Genomic DNA, 23,313 nt, shown 5'->3' with positions numbered 1-23,313 from the left:
CTTCTTTTGATAGTGCGACAACCCCTCGGGAAGGGCTCCAATAACCAAGTAATTACTATACTTTGCGTACCAAGGATCCTTAAATAGCATCGCCCAAATCTGCTCATCTGGGAAAGACTCATTGATGGTCATCTTCGGATCATCTCCTTCGATCGGATTCTCCAATCTAGATAAGTGGTCGGCTACCACATTCTCACACCCCTTTCGATCACGAATCTCCATATCAAATTCTTGAAGCAACAAGATCCATCGAATCAATCGGGGCTTGGAGTCCTTCTTTGTGAACAAGTAGCGGATGGCGGCATGATCAGTGTAGACAATTGAATGAGTTCCAATCAAATAAGAACGGAACTTATCAAATGCATACACCACAGCTAGCAGCTCCTTCTCCGTGGTTGTGTAATTCCTCTGAGCAGAATCCAAAGTTTTACTAGTGTAGTAAATTACCTTGAATAACTTGTCTCTCTTTTGCCCCAACACAGCTCCCACGGCCCAATCGCTAGTATCGCACATCAACTCAAATGGAGTACTCCAATCCGGCGTGATCAACACTGGCGTAGAGATCAGCGCAGCTTTCAACTTTTCAAAAGAAGCGCGACATTCATCGGTGAAGTCAAACTTCACATCCTTCTCTAGTAAAGCACAGAGTGGCTTGGACAGTTTGGAGAAGTCTTTGATGAAGCGCCTATAAAATCCTGCATGCCCAAGAAAACTTCGCACTGATTTCACAGAAGTAGGCGGCGGCAACTTTTCAATGGCCACGATCTTAGCACGATCCACCTCCAATCCTTGGGCAGAGACTCTATGCCCCAAAACAATTCCCTCACGGACCATGAAGTGGCACTTTTCCCAATTGAGCACGAGTGCTGTTTCTTCACATCGCTGCAACACTTGAGCTAGATTGTCCAAGCAATTATCAAAAGAAGATCCAAAGACAGAGAAATCATCCATGAATACCTCCATGATATTTTCAATCAACCCATGGAAAATTGCCATCATGCAACGCTGGAAAGTGGCAGGAGCATTGCAAAGACCAAAAGAAATTCGCCTAAAAGCATAGATGCCATAGGGACAAGTAAACGCGGTCTTATGCTGATCCTCCGGGGCTATCATGATTTGATTGTAGCCCGAGTACCCATCCAAGAAACAATAGTACTCATACCCTGCCAAACGGTCAAGCATCTGATCAATAAACGGCAACAGAAAGTGATCCTTTCGTGTGGCTGCATTCAATGCTCGGTAATCAATGCATACGCGCCATCCTGTGACCAGCCTCGTTGCTATGAGCTCGTTTCTCTCATCCTTAATCACAGTCATGCCTCCCTTCTTAGAGACAACTTGCGTGGGACTCACCCACTCACTATCAGAGATGGCATAGATAATGCCGGCATCCAACCACTTCAGCACCTCTTTTCTCACCACTTCTTGCATAGCCGGATTCAGACGTCTCTGCGGCTGCACCTTAGGCTTGTATTCCTGCTCTAAAAGAATACGATGCATGCAAATAGAAGTACTAATTCCTTTGATGTCAGAAATAGACCATCCTATAGCAGACTTGTATTTCCTCAAAACTCGCATCAACTTTTCCAATTCCAACGGAGATAGATAGGCAGACACAATAACAGGAAAAGTTTCATTTTCTCCCAAAAATTGGTACTTCAAGTGCTCTGGAAGTTGTTTCAGCTCAATTTTGGGTGCGGCCGCTGGCCCGGCTGATCCTTCTGGCCTTCTTGATTCCTCTTGTCCGGCTGATCTTTCTGGCGCAGAGAATTCTTGTTCCACCAACTTCTTTCCCCCATCCACAGGTTTGCAAATATCCATGTAAGGTACAGGGTCGATGGGATGTCTCTCTACAGCCTCCAGCTCTGCAATATAATCTAAAATCTCATCACACGCCTCGTCTAGATTGGAGTAAGGGTATAATGATTGTGTGATGCACTCCTCCAAAGGATCCTTCATGGTTGCAGTGGAATCCACTACAGACTCGATTAAGTTGCAATCCTCGATTTGTAGTTCAGCTGGCTTCTTCATTGCATCATAGATGGATAGTGTCATCTTTTCATCATTGACGCGGAAAGTAAGATCTCCCTCTTGAACGTCTATCAACGCACGTCCCGTAGCCAGGAACGGACGTCCTAAAATCAATGGAGTATTCTTGTCCTCCGGCATGTCCAAGACTACAAAATCTGCAGCAAAAATAAACTGCTCGACCTGCACTAGAACATCCTCCACAACTCCCTTGGGATATGTTATGGAACGATCTGCCATCTGTAATGCAATAGAGGTAGGCTTGATATCTCCAATCTCCAACCGGTTGAAAATAGAGAGAGGCATCAGATTGATGCTTGCCCCTAAGTCACAAAGAACACGGGAGAAGTTCTGCCCTCCAATCACACAAGCGATAGTGAAGCTCCCTGGATCCTTTTGCTTTAATGGTAGCTTCCTTTGTAGCACTGCACTGCATTCCTCTGAAAGATTAATCATCTCATATTTCCCCAATTTTCTCTTGTTGGAAACTGCATCCTTGAGGAACTTGGCATAGCCTGGCATATCTCTCAAAGCATCAAGTAAAGGAATGTTGATGTGAAGCTTTGAAAACATCTCCATGAACTTGGCCAACTTCTGATCCATCTTTGGCTTTGCCAGGCTATTCGGGAAGGGTGCTACAGGCTTGTACTCTGGCCTGGGAAACGTAGGAGTAAGATTAGGCTTCTTAGCATCAGAGGTTTTCGATGATGCCTTAGAAGTTAACGGTGACTCACGCACAATCGTCTCCAAGTCATCCTCCTCAACAATCTCGACATTTATCTCCTTTCCATTCTTGCCGTCCCGCTGCTCTGCAGAGGAATGGTGATTCCTCTGCTCTGGCCGATCCCTCTGCTCTGGTTGATCCCGCTGCTCCGGATGATTCTGATACTGAGTCCCGCTTCTCAAGTGAATTGCATTACACTGATTTTTGGGATTAATTTCAGTGTTGCTAAGAAAGTGGCCCGGCTTGTGCTGTGCAGCTGCTTGGTTAGCCATTTGACCAACTTGATTCTCTAACATCTGCACCTGTTTAGAAAGTGCTGACACATTTTGCTCCATGTTGAACATTTTGGTTCCCAAGTTTGCCGAGTTTGTCTCCATCCCGGTGACCTTCACCAATACTTGCTTCATCATTTCCTCCATTGAATCTTTCTTTGGCTCATTGATGACTCCCCCACTAGAAACAGAAAATCCAGGTGGAGGCTGCAAAGCATTGTTGGGATTTGAATAGGAAAAATTTGGATGATTCCTATTATTTGGATGATACGGTGGATTTCCGCCCTGATGTCCTTGATAGTTTGGTCTATTGAATTGGTACTGCCGTTGGACATAATTAGCATCTTCAAAATGCGACACATCAGGTAAAATCGGCTGCTGAGGAATTTTAGCTAGCAGTGCCTTTCTCTCCAACTCATACTGCTTGTGAAGAGCTTCATATTTCTCCTTAAAATCATCTCTTTCCTCATTCACAGCTGCAATTCTTCTCGTGGAATTTCTGTCATTCGGCCATTGATAACTGTTGGAGGCCATCTCTTCTATCACACGATAAGCCTCCTTTGTATTTCTATGGAGAAGACATCCACCTGCAGTAGCATCCACCATACTTTTTGTCAGACCAGTCAAACCATTATAAAAGTGAATGATTTGCTGATCCTCCGTGAAACCATGTTGTGGACAGTTCCTGAGCAGCTCACGAAATCTTTCCCAGGCATCATGAATGGTCTCATCTCCTAGCTGGGAAAAGTGAGAAATATCTGCAATGATTTTCTGAGCTTTAGAGGCAGGAAAGTATTTTGCTAGGAAAGCTCTACACAAATCCTCCCATCCAGTAATAGCACCTCTGTCCAGACTCTTGAACCACTCCTTCGCTCTGTCCCTAAGAGAGAATCCAAACATCTTCATTCTGATGGCATCAGGTGGCACTCCATTCTGCTTAATGGTGTCGCAGATATCTAGGAACTGGGTAATGTGAGCATGCGGATTTTCAGAAGCCGCTCCACTAAACTGCTCAGCTTGCACCATGTTTATCAATCCCGGCTTCAGCTCGAATGTGTTGGCCTGCACAGTTGGTCCCCATTTGCCTCCTTGAAATTGATCAACCCGAGGCTGATACATATGATTCAGTGGTGGCTCTGGCGGAGGAGCCCGGTTGCGCTCTCTCTCTTCGTCTAGCTGCCTCTGAAGGTGTGTCACGGCTCGCACAAGAGTTTCAAGATCCATGTTATTCAGTTGTTCTGCCATTGCTTGCTTCTTCTTTTCGCAGTTGTCTCTTTTGTATTGCTTTTCGATTTCCAAGTTCAAAGGTACTAGATGTTCCTTTCCTTTGGATCTCGTGATCATACACGCCTGAGACAACAAACAAGAACAGAAATTTTAAAAACTAAAAATAAAATAAAATAAAAATTTATAACGCCTGAAATAATGCTTAAGTCTAATCAGAAATATTAAAGTCAATTCTAAATAGTCCCCGGCAACGGCGCCAAAAAGTTGATCACTAATTTATTAGCAACAAATTACCGCAACTAACACGGTGCAATTGTAGCACAAATTAAGTAACCGAGTATCGTATCCACAGGGACTATTACAACGAATCACTCTAAGTAATCCTAATCGAACTCTAGTAATATTCAGGCAAACAAAAGAAGGACGGTTTAATTAATTAAAACATAAATAACAATAATTAAAATCACTTAGGAAATATCAAGTATAAAAGACAACTGATCCTAGGGTAGTAAATTCATCAATTAAATCTACGTAATAAATCTATTAATCCTATGTACCAGTTTAATCCAGTTATGATGAGAGATCACTTAATTAATCAATTACTAAAGCTAGAGCAGCAACGATCGTAGATTAGTAAATTATCTATCTCCGCTAGGTCTCAAGAAAATCTACTAACTCCCAAAAGTTCCTAAGAATAGCTCCCTATGTTCCACCTATCTCCGCTAGGTCTCAAGGTTAAAATCATATCATACATTCCTGAATCCGCTAAACAGTTATCTCCGCTAGGTCTCAAACCGAATAGCTAAACATGCAAACTATTGATCAGATAATTCACAAGAAATCAAGCACCAGGAATTATGAATCATAAACTGGAAGGCACAAAGGTATTAATAAATTAATCATATAAATTCAATCAACTATTTACAAACCCTAGAATCAGCTAAAGGAAACTAGCCAGACATAGCAAAATAAAACTTAAACATAATTAAAAAGAACGCAATTGTAAAAACTGAATTAAATAAAAACTGAAGTAGCGGCTTGAATCTTCAATCTTGATCCAAACCTTAAAAACTAGAAAGCAATAAAATTCTAAAGCTAAAAACTAAAGTATGAATACTAGGGTTCGAGGTTCTCCTTTAACAGGTCAAAGGAAGGCCTATTTATAAGCTTCAGATTTCCTTTGGATCACCATAAAAGTTGCCATGCAAAGTAGAATTCTAATGGCAATAGAATCGTGTGAATTAAGGCAACTTTCCAGCTAGATGCGCACTCCGAAGAAACTCTCCCACTTGCGCCGACTTCGCAGCTCTCGCCAGAGGAATGGATGATTTCTCTGGTACTTCGTCAGCTCTGGTCAGCGGGGAATCAACTCCTCTGACATTTTCCGCTCTGGCTTTCTTCAGAGGAATGGTGACTCCTCTGAAATTGAGGTCTTGACTTCTCTGGCAGCTGGGACTCTCGGCAGAGGAATATGTGATTCCTCTGCTCTGGCTTCTCTATTCCTCTGACTAGAGACTCCTCTGATTGATTTCTCTGGCGATTCCGCACTCGCTTCGATTTCTCTGACTCCAGTGAAATGGTGATTTCTCTGCTCTGGAGATGTCGGTTCCTCTGGAAAACGCTAGATTCATCCAAAACTGCATTCTTCCATCTCGAGAGCCTAAATCTCCTGCAAAGCATAAAATATACCATAAACGCACCAAATTCCAGAAGATTATCTTTAAACACGCACATTCAAACCCTTAAAAATAGTGTAAATTAAACATAAATCAACTCCCCCACACTTAGTCTTTTGCTTGTCCTCAAGCAAAATCTATATGAATCCTAGGAAGAGATTGATTTCAACAATGTAAATTTCCATCCAATCATTCACAAAGTTAATTCAAAACTTTACAATCAACACACATCTCTCAATCATGCAAGTAACTTAAAGTTTAAGCAACAACACAAGAGTAATGCAAGTAATTCGATCAGACCCAATTCTTCGCTCTGCTGAAAATTCCTGAAATTCCAATTGCTGACAAAATTTGCCTCTTCCATCATCATCGGATTTTCCACAGCTGACTCCATCTTAGCAGTAATCAAGGCATTTATCTTGGAAGTCAATGCAGCGATTTGAGTGGCTAACAAAGTAACTGAATCAGAATTTGTGGTGACAGCAACATTCTCCAAATATACCCTCTCGGCTGGCCATTGATAGCATGTAGTGCCCATGCTATCAAAAATCTCCATAGCTGCTCATGCACTACCTGGAAAAACTCCAGAACCAAAAATAAGAACCAAAAGAAAAATAAAGAACATAAATAAAAATAACAAAAAAAATCCAGATTAGTCTCAAACAATCTACAGATAGTACTGATAAAAATCAGTTCTCCGGCAACGGTGCCAAAAACTTGTTCGCTATTTTATTTAACACGCCGCAAGTGTACGGGTGCAATTGTGTACAGTAGCAAGCAAGGTCGTATTCCACAGAAACTGAATTAACCAATTCCTATCCTAAATTATTCTACTCTATCTGGACAAACGAAATTAAGATTTTTATTTCTGAAATAAATAAACACTGGAAATAAAATAAAACAAGCTGCGAAAAAGAGAAACAGATAAGAGAAGATTTCCCAAGGCAAAGGTTTCAACAGATTATCCTAACTAACATGTTCAATTCAATTAATAAGATTATTCCTAAGGCAATCTCTAAGCTAGTTCATACCCACTCCCGTGGCATACAAACCGTTGATTACATGCAAGGTTACCATCCTTGGATCACACTTCTAACATGTAACTCCTAAAAAGTTCATAGGATTAACGACCTCACAATTATCAATTCCCTTTAGAATTAAAATAAATGTGTTCTATGTTCTTAGTTCAGGTAATAATCATCATCTGCCGATCTCAAATTAAAACCTATGATTATGCTAAATTGGTGATCAAGCAATAAAGTAAACAATTATAACAAGAACATAAAAACATAAAAAAGAATAACAATCTCAATTAATTGAATAAAACAGTCAGAAATTCAAATCATGTCTACTCCCTAAACCCTGGGAAAAAGGGATTTTAGCCACACATAGACATATGACTAAAAATCAATATCTCAATAAACCTGTAAACAATTCAACAATGAAACCGTAGTAAAGTTGAGAATCTTCAATCTTGCTCTTGCTCCGTTCTCCGTCTCTCACAGCTCTCAGAAAATATAAAAATATGATAGATGATGATAAAAGGTTCATCATAATAAGTTCTTGGGGAGTAATTATATGCCCTAGGTCAAGTAGGACTCAAAAATACCCCAAAATCGCGTATAAAACTGAAAAAACAGACTTTTGGGCGGAAACTCGGAAACTCGCACGGCCGCATGGCCAGCCCGCGTGAGTGATGCGTCTTTGACTTTTGGGCCATTTGGCCCTATTTTTTCTCTTTATTTGTGTCAGTTCAGGTCTGTCCAGGGGAAAATAAAGTTGTTGAGGAAGGAAGATCCAGTGGAGCGGAAACGGAAAAAATGTGGTTGGAATGGGCATTACCAAGCCCAGATTGCTATGTCATGTTTACCAGCATGGAGCTTCGGCCGCAGTACCTCTCCAGTCTAACTTGGGGCATGGGAACCTGAAGCAACCAACCTGGTATGAATCAAACCGAAGAAAGCAATCCGTCTGACCACTACTGTGCGAAGCAGACAGCCAAAGCCAGAAAAGAAAAGTAAATCCCGAAGATTTGGAGGAAGGATGGAGAAGAACGAAGAAGGAGCTGGAAGAATCTGGAAGAAGGGGAAGTTTGACTACAACATGCAGCTGGAAGCTATCTTCAATCGGATCAATCACGGATTGAGCTAAAAAAGGAAAGAAGATCTCGATGAAGATATGAAGCTGGTGCAGCTAGGGTTAGACCTTCACCGATTGGCAGTATAAAAGGTTTAAGATGTGCAACGTGAAGAAGCTCTTGGCACCCTTTTGAACTCCGTTTTATTTTAGTTTACTACTTTAATTCGCCGTGTGTGGCATCCAAAACAATTTACATTCCAGTTCTATTTCCTATTTTCCATCGTGTTTTTATTCGAACAAGATTCAAGGCTCGTAGCCTTAGGTATTACTTTCATCTTATTTAAAGTATTTCCTTTTGTTTCATAATGTGTTTAATTCATTTCGCATTTATGAATTCTGTTATGTGTGAGTAGTTCCTTAGGTGAGGTTTTAGGGGTGGAAATAATTGTTGTTAACATGTAAACATTCGTGAGGCATTTGTTCTTTCGGTTGAATCTCGTGGTTCTGGAAGGATCTATTCGAAACCATGGGCAGTAGGGGCCTAACGGGTGATCTCCGTTCGGTAAAACGCTGTCCGTGTCAAGCAAAGGCCAGGGTATACCAGGGCGTGACAACCAGTATACCCAAGACCGAGTGGCTGAGCAGCGTCAACAAAAGGCGTTGTAGATCCAGAAGGTGGGGAAAGGATTGATGGGATACACTGTCCTTCCTTAGTCTTGGGCTTCTCTAGAAACTATCCATCAACTATGACGAGGCATAAAGCCATGGTTATCAAACGAGGAAAGCAATCTCTGCGCCGTAGCATGTCTATGACTGGTCGGCTAACAAGCTGGAAATGGTTGTGTCCAGGAGGTATGTGTCACTCAAAGTGCGGAGTTGGGGACCTCGGGAGAGAAGGTTGGTGAGGGTCATACTTGGTGAGTAACGGGTATGACTACTATCTAAGGAGGAGTGAAGCACTGCCTTGTGACCGGGGAATGTGTGACCTTCGGACCAAGTGACCACAATGGGATCAACCATCCTAAATGTGAAGTATAACCCCTTGAAACACCCCAATGTCTTTGGGCCACACCTTGGGTTTATATGGATCATGGACGGATTATCAGTATGCCTATGACCGAAACGAATGTTAACAACAGTTATGACCTAACCGAATAACCTCACCCATTTGTTATTATTGATCTTGTTATTTTCTTGTGCAGAGTATACAGATTGAGACTTGTGACACCTCAGTTTGTCGTTGGAGAACAAAGTGGTTCCTCACTCCCTGCGGGATTCGACCCTACACTTGCCACTAAGACTGAGTTCTTGTTGTGGGACGTAGGAGCGTGTATTGTCTGTACTGGGCATACACAAGTATTTTACCCGCACCGCACGACGGGTGTGTGTCAAAATTGGCGCCGTTGCCGGAGAGTGACGCGCAACAATTTTGTTCTCTCCTCATTCCATTTTCCGCTACTGGTGTATGCGTGGAACTCGTAGAGCTGTAAGAGCATTGTTGTTTGACCCTGATATTGATCGCACCGAAAGATGACTACGCGCAGAAGCACGAATAGCGAGACGCGAAGCTATGGCAGAAGCAGAAGCAGAACAAGCAGCTGGCGAGCAGGTGCAGACCCTCAGACAGTTGGCATACCCAACTAATCTCAACTTGAGGCCGAACGGAATCACCTTACCGGCAAACCCGTTCGCACCTCGTCGGTATGACCTGAAGCCTTCTTTACTTCAGATCTTACCGAAGTTCAATGGATACCAAGGAGATGATCCTCACACTCATCTCCAAGATTTTGAAATGCCAATCATGCATCAATCCAGTGATGAACAGCAAGAGTATGTCAAGCTGATACTCTTTCCTTTTACCTTAGTGGACAACGCGAGAAGATGGTTGTATGACCTACCCGCAGGAAGTGTCACTACATGGGCACAACTGCAACATGCCTTCTTGGAAGAGTTCTTCCCAGCATCAAGAGTGGAGCGGATGAGATGGGATATCCGCAGCATCAGGCAAGATGGGCTAGAATCCTTCTATGAATATTGGACGAGATTCAGGAGAATGCTAAGCAACTGTCCTCATCACCAAATTTCTCCAAAAGATCAGGTGGAGAGTTTTGTAAAGGGCATGCGGAGGAATGATCGCAGTCTGGTCCTAGCAGCCTGTAATGGATCATTGATGAGTAAGACTCCAATGGAGATCTTTCAATTGTTGGGCACCATGGCAGAAGAATCACGCGATGAGGGGCATGAAAGAAATCTGGAAAAACCAAGAAAGACCGAAGAGAAGGAGGAGATGTCCAAACTGGAGAAAACTATGGAGAAGAGCATGAACGAACTCAAGGAACTTCTGTCGGGCCTGACTATACAGAAGAAGATTCGCCAGTATGGCCTTTGCGATGCCACCGGGCATCAATCTGAGAATTGTCCCAATTTTGGCGAGGATATTGTTGACGTTAATGCCATCGGAGGACATGATGGAAATCCACGGAAGTATGATCCATTTGCAAACACTTACAATCCAGGGTGGAGAGATCATCCTAACTTTCGGTGGAAGCAAGATGGTCAGCCTCAACAGCAGAACAATATGGGAGGACAGATGCAACGTCCTCAGTATAATCAGAACCAACATCAACAACAGTACCAACTAGGACCACCTCAACACCACAACCAGAATCAACAACAACTTCCTTACCAGCCACCACACCGGAGAGCACCCTGGGAAGAAGCCATAGAAAACATGGCTAAAGAGAGTGAGAAATTTTGCAATGAAATTCGTGCCGGCATGAACCAAACCAACCAGCAAATTAGTCACTTGACTAAGGCAGTGACCAAATTGGAGGAGAACGCTGGTAAGCTCCCAGCCATGGGAATCAACCCCAGAGAACACGCCCAAGTTGTGCTAACTGAGTTTCCAGAAGGAGAGGAAAAGGAGGAAGAGTTGTTAGCTGAGGCTGAACTGCTTCAAGGAAGCTGGAATAAGAGTGGTAAAGGTCCAACTGATGAACAAGCTGAAGGTAGCAACCCAACCGACGCACCCTACCCAGGACGCCTGAGACAGAAAGCTAAAGAGAAGGAAGCAAGTGAAATGATGAAGATGTTTCAAAAAGTTGAACTGAGCATACCCCTACTTGATGCTATTAGGCAAATTCCCAAGTATGCCAAATTCTTGAAAGACCTTTGTTCAAGAAAAGTCAAGATGGAGGAAGAAGTCCGTTACGTGATGGGAGAGAGTGTCTCGGCAGTGATCCAACGGAAGTTGCCCACGAAGAGGAAGGATCCCGGGATGTTCACCATTCCGTGCAACATTGGTGGAACAAACATGGACAAGGCCATGATGGACTTGGGAGCCTCGATCAATGTGATGCCATTGGCTGTGTACAAGAGATTGAATATTGGTGAGATGAGGTACACCCGTGTGGTCATACAGTTGGCCGACAGATCCAACGCTTACCCTGAAGGAGTGGTGGAGGACGTACTGATCAAGGTTGGAGATTTAATCTTCCCAGCTGACTTCTATGTTCTGGACACCGGACCTGAAACCGGGGAGAATGCCATATTATTGGGAAGACCGTTCATGATGACCGCTGGAACCAAGATCGATATGAAAACTGGAATCTTAACATGTGAGTTCGATGGAGTTCAAGAAGAATTCAACATCTATGAGACCATGAAGAGAAAGCAAGCAATGGAAACGGTGGACATGATCGATGTGTTTGAACCTTTGGTGCAAGAACAGGGAATTGCTTTTGGTTCCGGGGATGCTACAGAGAAATTGATCCAGTATGGTCTGACTGATCGGGATGCAGAACATATGGAGGATGATGAGATCAAGGAAGCCATCATGGAGCTTTACTCTCTCCGAGAAAGCACCATGGAAGCTGAGGTGGAGGTAGATCAGAAGATCAAGGAATTGATCAAGGAGGTCTATCTAGCTGGAGGAACGGAGACAAGCAAACCAGAGTTGTTGACTCAGTATGGGCAGAACGAGAAGCTGCTTCCTTCAATCCAGAAAGCACCCACGCTAGAACTCAAGAAACTACCTAAGCATTTACAGTATGCTTATTTGGGACCAGAAGAGACACTACCAGTTATCATCAGTGCTGATCTAACTATTGTGCAGCAAGATCGATTGGTCAGAGTATTACGGGAGAACAGGGAAGCCATTGGTTGGACCTTAGCCGATATCAAAGGCATCAATCCCACAGAGTGCATGCACCACATCTATCTTGAGGAAGAAGCCAAACCTGTTCGAGATTCTCAAAGGAAGATGAACCCAGTCATGAAGGAAGTGGTACTGAAAGAAATTCTCAAGTTGTTGGAATTGGGAATCATCTATCCCATATTCGACAGCCAATGGGTGAGTCCAGTCCATGTCGTACCGAAGAAGTCAGGAATACAGGTTGTGGAGAATGATCAAGGCGAGCTTGTACCCCACCCGTTTGCAAACAGGATGGAGAGTTTGTATTGACTACAGGAAGCTGAATGAGGCAACCAGGAAGGATCACTTCCCATTGCCCTTTATCGACCAGATGCTGGAAAGGCTAGCTGGTAATGCCTATTACTGTTTTCTCGACGGATATTCCGGGTACATGCAAATCTTTGTGGCACATGAAGACCAGGAGAAAACCACTTTCACCTGTGTATTTGGAACATTTGCATATCGAAGAATGTCGTTCGGATTATGCAATGCACCGGGAACTTTTCAACGGTGCATGATGAGCATTTTCTCCGACTTACTTGAGAATTGCATTGAAGTCTTCATGGATGACTTCACCGTATATGGTAGCTCTTTCGACACATGTTTGAAGCATTTAGAGCTTGTGTTGAAAATGTGTGTGGAGAAGAGCCTGGTCCTGAACTATGAGAAATGCCATTTTATGGTGAGGGAATGAATAGTGCTGGGGCACGTGATCTCGGAGAGGGGAATCGAAGTGGATAAGGCGAAGGTTGATTCCATCGCCAAATTGCCCTACCCGACAACAGTAAAGCACGTACGGGCGTTCCTTGGTCATGCAGGGTTCTACCGGCGATTCATTAAAGATTTCGCCAAAATTGCTCAGCCCATGACCAGACTTCTTCAACAGGATGTGTCGTTCGAGTTTGATGAGGATTGCAAGGAGGCATTCACAATTTTGAGAAACAAGTTGGTGTCAGCCCCTATTATTCAACCTCCGGTATGGGACTTACCGTTCAAAATTATGTGTGATGCCAGCAATCATGCCGTTGGAGCAGTACTGGGGCAAAAGAAAGGCAAAGAGAGTTGTGTGATCTATTACGCATCCAAGACTCTGAATCCAGCACAATGCAGCTATACCACTACCGAGAAGGAACTCTTAGCAGTGGTGTTCGCCATAGAGAAATTTCGTTCCTACCTTTTGGGAACAAAGGCGGTGGTCTACACGGATCATGCAGCGTTGAAGTATTTGATGGCCAAAAAGGAGTCTAAACCTCGGCTCATCAGGTGGATCCTACTTTTGCAAGAGTTCAACATCGAAATAAGAGATAAAAAGGGAGCTGCCAATCTTGTGGCGGATCATTTGAGCAAGTTGCAACTGGAAGAGGATGATGGTATGCCCATTACTGATACTTTTCCAGACGAAAAGTTATACTCCGTATACACCCGAGTAGGAGGAGAAGAACTGAATGCTCTAGCCAACCAGGAGCCATGGTATGCCGATATAGCTAACTATCTGATCACTAAAGAGTTACCCCCAAGATTGACAAGGTTCGAACAAATGAAGTTACTTGTGCAAGCATGATTCTATTACTGGGAGGATCCATACCTTTGGAGGACTGGAGCAGACCAAGTCATACGGAGGTGCATACCTGAGGATGAACATGCCCAAATTCTAGACATGTGTCATGGAACAGCAAACAGCGGGCATTTTGGGGGAAAGCGCACAGCCCACAGAATTTTGGAGAGTGGATTCTACTGGCCCACCATATTCGCGGATGCAAGAAAGTGGGTGCAGAGCTGCCCGAAGTGCCAGTTGACTGGAGGTATTACCGCAAGAGATGAAATGCCACAAGTTCCAATCATGCCAGTTGAGATTTTTGACGTGTGGGGAATTGACTTTATGGGACCTTTCCCAAAGTCAAGGACCTACGAGTATATTCTGGTGGCAGTTGATTACGTGTCAAAGTGGGTTGAAGCCAAGGCAACCGCAAGTAATGATGCTCACACCGTGGTAGGATTCCTGAAGGAGCAAGTGTTCGAGAGGTACGGTATACCCAAAATTCTAATCAGTGATCAGGGGTCTCACTTCTGTAATGCCACTATCAGAGCACTGAGTAAGAAGGTGGGGGTGACACACAAGGTCACTACAGCATATTACCCTCAGGCCAATGGCCAGGCTGAGATTTCCAACAGAGAGATAAAAAGCATCTTGGAAAAAGTGGTACACCCTAACTGCAAAGACTGGAGTAATCATTTGGGGGACGCGTTATGGGTATACCGAACTGCTTTCAACACACCCATCGGAATGTCCCCGTTCTGCTTACTTTATGAGAAAAGATGTCATTTACCTGTGGAAATCGAACATAAGGCGTACTGGGCAATCAAGCAAATTAACCTCAGTATGACCCTAGCTGGAGAAGCAAGGAAGCTGCAGCTGAGTGAGTTGGAAGAACTTCGGTTGGAGGCTTACGATAATGCGGTGCTCTACAAAGAGCGGACCAGGAGGATCCATGATGCCAAGATCAGAAAGAAGGAATTCTTGGTAGGACAAAAAGTTCTACTTTTCAATTCACGCTTCAAGATGATGGCTGGAAAACTTCGTTCAAAATGGTCAGGACCATTCGTGATCAAAGAAACTTTTTCAAATGGAAGCATAGAAGTGTACGATCACAATGGAGTCGATACGTTCGTGGTGAATGGACATCGCCTGAAGCCCTACCATGAACTTGCTGAAGTAGAAAAGGAGAAGGAGGAATGCCACCTTCTCGACCCTGTGTACGAGTAAAGAGGGAAGGAGAGTCGAGCTCGAGACGGGAAACAAGAGCGCATGCTGGGAGGCAACCCAGTGTGGTTTCTTCGGTATGGCCTTTACCGAATTTTTCTTTTCTTTTAAGTTGTTTTGTTTGGATGCGCTAACTTGCAGGTAAGATGGGCTGAAAAAAGTAAGAAAGGCGGAGGCCCACACTACAAGAAACACGACTTTTTGCGACACGAAAAATGTGTCGCAAACTTTAGTTTTTATGTCGCAAAAGCTAATTTGCGACATTTTGTGCGTCACGAAGAATTTTGTCGCAAAAGGTTATGATGTTAATTTACGACATTATTTTTCAACAATGACGCAACATTTACAACACTGTTTGCATCACTAAATTAGATGTCGCATAAAATTTGCTACACATTACGTGTCATTAATCTTAGTGACGCACCTTAGTTTGCGACACATTACGTGTCATTAATCTTAGTGACGCACCTTAGTTTGCGACATATTACGTGTCATTAATCTTAGTGACGCACCTTAGTTTGCGACACATTAAATGACATTAATTATAATGACGCGTCCTAATTTGCGACACTTGCTTGTGACATTACAATTGATGTGACATATCATTTTTACGACACTTTTTAAATTTATGTCGCAACATATACGAGACTTTATGCATCACTAGTTCTAATGATGCATCATAATTTGCGACAATAGTTCGTGACATTACAATTAATGTGATGTGAAATTTTACGACGCTTGTAGTATCATATTTAAAGTGTCGCATAATATTGCGACATATAACATTTGTTGCAATATTTGTATTAAATGTCGCAAAATATACAACAATTTTATGTCACTTTAATCATGTCATATATCTTGCATCACTTATACGACACTAACTTAAATGACATGTCTAAATATGTGACACTATAATTAATGTGAGGTAATTGCTTGCGACACATGTGATATCATAATTAAAACGTTGCATAGTTTTGCAACATAAATATATATGTTGCAAAAATTAATATAATGTCGCAAAATATACAACATCTTATGCATCACCTTATTATTATCTTTAAAAATATGCGTCATTTATATTACCTTTAATTGGCTAATTTTATTATTTTATTCATAAATAATGTCTCATTAGCGAATTTAAACAAAACCAACACAATATATATCACATGAATGAAAGAAATATATCAATTATTAAAAGTATTAAAATAAATATTTTCTAAATAAATAACTGAAAATAGCATAACACAACTTGTTATGTTTTCTATACTATTTAAAAAAACCAACTATCAAAGTTTAAATTTATCTACGAATCCAAATTCCGTAAGCGACAATGACATTCAACATCATTTTGTTTTCCTCTTGCTTTTCCTTCTGGCACTTTTTCCATGTTCCTACATAAAGTTAATAAAATAAATTAATTTCATACATATACTAAGTAAATTGATTGAAAAATATAATGAATAACAAAACCTGCAGAGGTGCATCATCTAAACGAGTATTTATAATGTCCTCATGACCCGAGTTATTCATCTCTTCTCGAATCTAATAAATTGGTTAAAGATAATATTACAACAATGCTAAAAGTTAATATACTTCAAAAAAACTAGTGAAATTTTGGTTATTTACCTCCAAAGATTCATTTGCTTCACTCGAGTTCGACACGTTCATGTTCATAAATCCTTCAACTGATGACTCTTTATTGAGAGCTTGTATGCGTCGAGAATTGATAGTTCCCGACACCTTGCATATTATAATAAATATAAGTTATTAAAAATCATATGATGTAAATGAGTTATATAAAGATAACTTACATGAACATTGCTATCCTCTAATGTGAGGAGTCGAGCCTGCAACATCTCCATTTCAGAGGAATAGTTATCTTTGAATTTAGACAGTTCCTCTTCAAATCCCTTGCGAATATTTGCCACTATATCGTTAGATTTTTCCTGCACAGCTCTATCAAACTCATCTCTTGAGGTGAAAATCACATTCTTTCCAGGAGCATTGATGTTGCGTAAATATCCTACTGCTTCCTTTCCGATAACATCTTTATATATCTCATTATTAGCATCAATATCATCCCGCAAATCCTCAGGCAACTTTTCCTTCAACTCCTTTAAAAGAGCCTATTCATAAAATACAAAATGAATGTAAATATATCACAAAACTCAAAATAATATCTCATTTTTTTCTAAGATCATAAATAAATGTCAATTATCATCCCTACACAACTTTATTAAATTTCAATACCTACTGGCAAAATGCATGATTATATGCATATGACAAATAAATCGTACTTGAAAAACTAAGTATAAAAAATTACGTGTAAATCACACTTAAAAAATAAATATAAAAAAATAAAATATGTAAAAAAGTTTGTAATTTAATAATATTCTAATATTGCAGTGATCATTTGCGTGAGATACTACGTAAAAATAGGCGCATGTCAAGTTATGATAGACAAAAGCTTCACACTGAAACCTTTCCTGATTGGTTTAAATTTCAAGTAAGTTCATAATACTCCCTCCGTCCACTAATTGTTGTCCTAGGTGAAGTGTAAATTTACACTTCACTTAGGACAACAATTAGTGGACGGAGGGAGTATAATTTAACAATGTTTTATTTCTTTATGCTATTTAATGCATATTTTACATTGCCATTTTTTTTATCAATAGGTAAATGAAATGGCAAACACAAATACTGAAATTGTAGACCAGGATATTCCATTTTTAGCTGCTGGGCCAAGTAAATGGGCTCGTCGTTACACAGGGTATATTGTAAATGGACTGCGTTTTCATACTAAGAAACGGGAGATGAGAAGAAAAACCCAAAATAGTGGAATTTTCTTGAATGCTACTACCAATAGTTTCTCGAGTAGTAAGGATAAGAATCCAATATCAGGGGACGTGTCATTTTATGGTGTTTTGAAGGATATAATAGAAGTGAGGTACACCAATAACTTGAAATTTGTACTGTTCAAGTGTGATTGGGTTGACTATAATTTAGGATTGAAACGTGATGAGTTTAATTTCACTTTGGTCAACTTTTCTCACTTACTATATAGAGGAAATAGGAAAATAGATGAGCCATTTATTTTGGCATCTCAAGCTCAGCAAGCATGGTATATTCAAGATCCTGTTGATCCAGATTGGCATGTAGCTTTGAAGATGACTCCTAGAGCTGTATTCAATGTTGATCCAGAGGTTAATGAATTTGAAAGCACTGAGGATGACCATATTTCTTGTCAACAAAATGAACCAGATATTAACAACGAAAATATATCATGGACTGGAGCAGATGTTGATGGTGTGATAGTTGTTGATGCTATTGGTGAAGATAATATTGATAATTTCGATGATGAAGTTGATGAAGCTGAATACTTTTCTAGTGATAAATCTGATTCCAATGATGATGACGATTTTTTTGAAGATATTATACAATCAGATGAGAATTTAACAGATAAGGTAATTCAGTATCCATTCAACTTAATTTCTTATGTTTTTATTTATTTGAGTTTATTTTATTGGTGTATATGGATTTAATTTAGAATTTTGCATCGTTAGTCGGGTAATTTGATAATGTTATGATCAAATATCAATATTGGCTGAATTAACAACTTTGATGTCAGACATCTGCATGATATTAAGGAAATTTGACACTTTCGTTAATGAAATTTTACCTTCCCTAAAGATGTATATTATATGGTCCGGCTGCTGAAAATATTTTTGCCTATCTTTTACTGAGTCCATACATATTTCCATTCCCACTTATCCCTCAACAGGACATGTCTCTTCAATTTGTCTTTTGTTTTGCCTGGTTCTAGCATGTTGGATTCAATTTATAGTTTTTACTTGGATTTTATTGTGTGGCGTCCTTGTTTCTTCCACAAAAAGCCAATGTCTGCCATCGGTATCTATTAGTACAGATGAGTGTTTGGTTGCGTAAATCTATTGCCTAGTTTTGATTGAGGCTCTACTCGAATGAACAGTACTTGTGACTTTATTTTACTTTTATGTCTTGTATTAGGTATTTACCTTTTAAAGCAGAAGTGCGAATTGAAAATTTGATAATTTTCTTTTAAAGTAGAAGTGCAAATTGAAAATCTGATGATGATTTTTCTGTAGGATGACTGACTGCATCAAACAGCCTGTGGCACACCAAATTATGTAGCACCCATGGTACTTGGGTTACAGGTTCACATATGTTCTATATAATTTTGAGGGTCTAGTTGATCTTTGTTTCCTTTCGTCTAGCACCTGGTCTTCCTGCTGCTGGTGCTTTGGCTGTTGGTTTTGGAGATTTGGACGTTGGGGGGTGGTCTGGCTGCTTGTTTTGGCTGTCGGGTTCTTGCTGCTCGTTGTTTCGTCCGGACTTGCTGGCGTGCGTCTCTGGCTGTTGGAGGGTGGAGTTGCATACAAGGTTGGGTGTTGTGTTTTTGGCGGCGGCCGTCTTCTTCACGGCGATGGATGACTTTAGTGTTCGACACCCTTTGCTTCATGTTGGTTTGTTTTCTCTTTTCGTGGTTTTTTTTTTTCTCTTTTTTATGTTTTTCTAGTCCGTCTCGGGTGGTTTTGAGCCGGGATTGGTTAGGGGCGATGGTTAGGCCGGAGTCCCTGAAACTTTCCTTTCCGCTCTTCCACCTTCTTTGGTTTCGTTTATGTTTCTTAGACGAGCACTCTTTTTCGTTTTTGCGGTTTTTGCCTTTGGATTTTCTGTAAAAAGGTTTTAATGATGTTTGACCCTTAGTCTGCTTTTCATGTGCTTTCAAGGGTTTTTAGGTTTTTTCTTTCTTTTTCTCTTTTATATGTAATCGCATTTTAATAAATGTTCTATATGATTTCTCGAGTGCAAAGGCTTACATTTCACAATTATGATATGTCTCATTTCACAAGTGTAAATTTTTTATGCTGAATTTTTTATATTTAATCATTTCAGGACTTTTATATTTTTGTATTTCAAACTCATAAATGGGTGAACTTTTTTTTTTTAAGATAAAATGTTTATTTTGAAGGTTTGCGATTATGACAATAGAAAAAGAAAAATTTGAACAAAAAGTTAAAAGAGTGAATTTTTAAAATGGCCACTTTCATATTGTAAAGATAAAAAATGTCCACTAAAATAAAAAACATAAAAAATGTCCACTGTTACCAAAATACCCTTCACATTAAAAATTAAAAAAATGTCCACTTTACATCACCCCTTTAAAAAATCCCGCAATTCACAACCAGTGTGAATTCACAACCAAAATTTTTCGGTTGTGAATTCACACTGGTTGTGAATTGAGAATTCACAACCAGTCGAATTCACAACCATAATTTTTTGTTTGTGAATTCACAGCCAAAATTTAATTCACAACCAGTCGAATTCACAACCAAAATTTAATTCACAACTAGAATTTTTTGGTTGTGAATTCACAACCAAAATTTAATTCACAACCAGTTTTATGTTGGTTGTGAATTCACAATCAGTCGAATTCACAACCTGAATTTAATTCACAACTAGAATTTATTTTGGTTGTGAATTCAAGTAGTTGTGAATTTGAATTTTTAAAATTTGAATTCACAACTACAACTAGAATTTATTTTTGTTGTGAATTCGAGTTTTAGTTGTGAATTCATAGATGTGGTCGTGAATTCAAGAACGTTAAGTTGTAAAATCATAGATGTGGTTGTGAATTTAAGAACATTAACTTGTGAATTCATAAATTTGGTTATGAATTAATATATCTGATTGTTAATTCAATAATATTAATTTAAACCATAAATTACAATTAAACCATAATTTTAAGAGTTATCAACCATTCACATATCATACGGCCTCTATTATGAGCATTCTGCATTGAGTTCTCACCCACTCTTTCCAACTTGGAAGCACTATCAGCTCCAAATTCATCTCCCCAAAACAAAACCTTATTCATTTCCTTGGCTATCGCAATTACCAAACTGCACAAGCCCACCATTCACGTTCTCTCTCTCCCCACCCCCCAACCCACTCGGCTCCCTCTCTCTCCTCGAACCAATTCAGATCCCCAGCTCCAAACTGGAATCCGTACCTCCGGCCACCATAGGTGTTTTTTGTGTCAAAAATCACAATAATCCTGCAATAGAAAGAAATCACAGATGCTTGAATTTCACTCAGTACAAAAGGCCAACCAGATCCAAAACACCATCCACGGCGGAGGCAAAGGAGGAGATTGACGACGATGAGCTCAAAACTTTAGATTCGTCAACCGAGAGAAGACGGCGGCGGCAATTTCTCGCCGTCCGTTGCAGGAGAGAGAGGAGATAGGGAGTGGGGCATACCAGTGGCTGAACGTGTAGCGGAGCAGAACAAATAGCGTGAGAGAGAATTTCTCATATGAAGCTACAACGACGGCGCAGCTGGCGGCGATCGACGGCAACGCCACTCCAGATCTCCTGCGATCGATGGTGGCTGTGCGGCGCTTGAATCTGGATGGGTCGCGCTTCGCCGGAGGAGAGAAAGAAGAAGGGATGGGAGAGAGAGGGCGAGAGAATTGGGAGAGCGTAGAGAGAGAGACAAAGTGTAGCTATTTTTTTTAATTTTAAAGGAGGGTATTTTCGTCTTTTCAATTCAAAAGTGGACAGTTTTTATTATTTTTATCTTAGTGGACAATTTTTATCTTTACAATATGGAAGTGGATAGTTTTATATATTAACTCAAGTTAAAATTTATGCAATCTTAAATAATGATAAACTAAATTAACTTGCTCATTTATAAAATGAAGTAATAAATTCAACTCTTAAATTTTCAGGTTAAGATCTTTACTCAAATTCCTAGTATTAGTACATAAAGTAGTCTAGAATTATTTTATTTATTTTCATTCTACTAAAAATTATTTAATTTTATTGAATTTAGTAAAATTTCATATGAGATGGTCATGAATATAACTCTACTAAAAATGTAAAATGATGTCGTATATCCGATGTTACAAAGATTATGCAATAAATTTATGTCATAAGTAGAAAATGCTGAAAATTGTGCCACAATTGTGCAACATTATTTTAAACGTGTTGTATAATTATGATATTTTATTGAGATGTCACGAATTAATGTCGCAGTTTTTGAGATATTTAAATAAGTGTCACATCGATGTCATAAAATTGTGACATAATACTTAGATGACAAATAATTGACGTAAATATATGACATTGAATGCAACACTATTCTAAATATGTGGTATAATTAAAACATTTTATTGTGGTGTCGCTAATAAATTGTCGCAACTTTGAGACATTGAAATGACTGTCGCATATGTGTCACTAAACTGCAACACAATATTTAGATGATGCACAATTGACGCAAATATATGACACTAAATGCAACACTTTTATCAAAATGTGGTATATTTATGACATTTTATTGAGGCGTCGCGAATAAACTGTTGCAATTCTGAGACGTTAAAATGAGTGTCGCATTTGTGTCACTAAACTACAACACAATATATAGGTGACGCACAAGTGACGTAAATATATGACACATAAAGTGTAAGTGTGGTAATTTTACATCACATACATGTAGTGTCGCATGTGCGTATGTCGCAATAGGTCTGTTTTCCTGTAGTGCCAGTGGAGATTTCGAACCCACTTTGCGTTGCAAAGTGTGTAGGTGGAGGATTGGGAGTTTTGCGAGCAGGAGAGGTCTAACCGGGGAGGGGTGACGTCAGAGAGGCGGATGCAGCAGACTGACATGATGGGACGGGAACGTTTGGGTTTCCAAAGGAAATTTGAATTTCAAATTTTGGGGAGATTATTCTTTCCTTAATTAAAAGTCTTGCCATAACCGTCATCCCCACTTCCCCCCACTTCTTCCAAAACCCTAAATCTCCATAACTGCTACACACGATCTCCACCACCTCCCCACACCTTCAATTTTTGGTAACCGCTGTTACCACTTTAAAAACCACCTAGTTCCATAAGTTCCTACCCAAAACCCTAACTTTCCAAACACTTTCTCAATTCCAAAAACCCGCAATGGCAAAGACTAAAGGTGAAACTGGTTCCGGAAGCACTCAAGTTCCGGCGAAGAAGAAGGCTGCCAAGCCCCGACCTCCGACGAAATGGACCACCAGACGAACCGCATCCGAGGAAACATCTATCAAAGTTACCAAAGAGTCGGTTGTGGCCAGTCAGACGGAGGAGAGAGGGCCAGAAGACGTCCCTGTGATGGAAGAACATGGGGTAGAGAAGGAGACTTCGGAGGAGATGATCGAGGTGTCGGAAAAGCCCATGGAGGAAGAACAGGTCGCACCTACCCCACCAGTGAAAAACCGAGGAAAGCTCTGAAGAAATCAACCCCCGCTCAAACTGCCAAAGAGCGGGAGCCCACCCCAGTTC

The 23,313-nt window shown here is 40.5% G+C and overlaps 2 protein-coding genes and 1 non-coding gene across 3 annotated transcripts in view; all 3 read left to right on the top strand.

Annotated features, from left to right (window-relative positions):
- Positions 1 to 23,313, top strand: part of LOC131020541 (uncharacterized) — a 1,142,091-nt gene that overhangs the window by 998,879 nt on the left and 119,899 nt on the right. The gene's annotated exons all lie outside the window — the stretch shown is intronic.
- Positions 3,689 to 3,795, top strand: LOC131007357 (small nucleolar RNA R71). Its single transcript, XR_009096060.1, has one exon. It is a non-coding gene; the product is annotated as a small nucleolar RNA R71 (small nucleolar RNA).
- LOC131020580 (uncharacterized) lies at positions 17,370 to 19,534 on the top strand. The gene is made up of 3 exons (XM_057949498.1): positions 17,370 to 17,465; positions 17,635 to 18,423; positions 19,084 to 19,534. Exons 1-3 carry the CDS (start codon positions 17,403 to 17,405, stop codon positions 19,090 to 19,092), a joined length of 861 nt encoding a protein of 286 aa, XP_057805481.1. The 5' UTR covers positions 17,370 to 17,402; the 3' UTR covers positions 19,093 to 19,534.

Source organism: Salvia miltiorrhiza, chromosome 1 (genome assembly GCF_028751815.1).
Source record: "Salvia miltiorrhiza cultivar Shanhuang (shh) chromosome 1, IMPLAD_Smil_shh, whole genome shotgun sequence".
In the NCBI taxonomy this organism is placed as follows: domain Eukaryota; kingdom Viridiplantae; phylum Streptophyta; class Magnoliopsida; order Lamiales; family Lamiaceae; genus Salvia; species Salvia miltiorrhiza.
The sequence above is the reverse complement of the archived record's forward strand: the minus strand, read 5'-3'. Positions and strand labels throughout refer to the sequence as shown.

Bases quoted from the DNA above. Each gene is read 5' to 3' on its own strand.
- LOC131020580 (XM_057949498.1), top strand. From the start codon at position 17,403: ATGTCAAGTTATGATAGACAAAAGCTTCACACTGAAACCTTTCCTGAT. The intron at 17,466-17,634 runs GTAAGTTCATAA...TTTTATCAATAG, and splicing joins CTGATTGGTTTAAATTTCAA to GTAAATGAAATGGCAAACAC.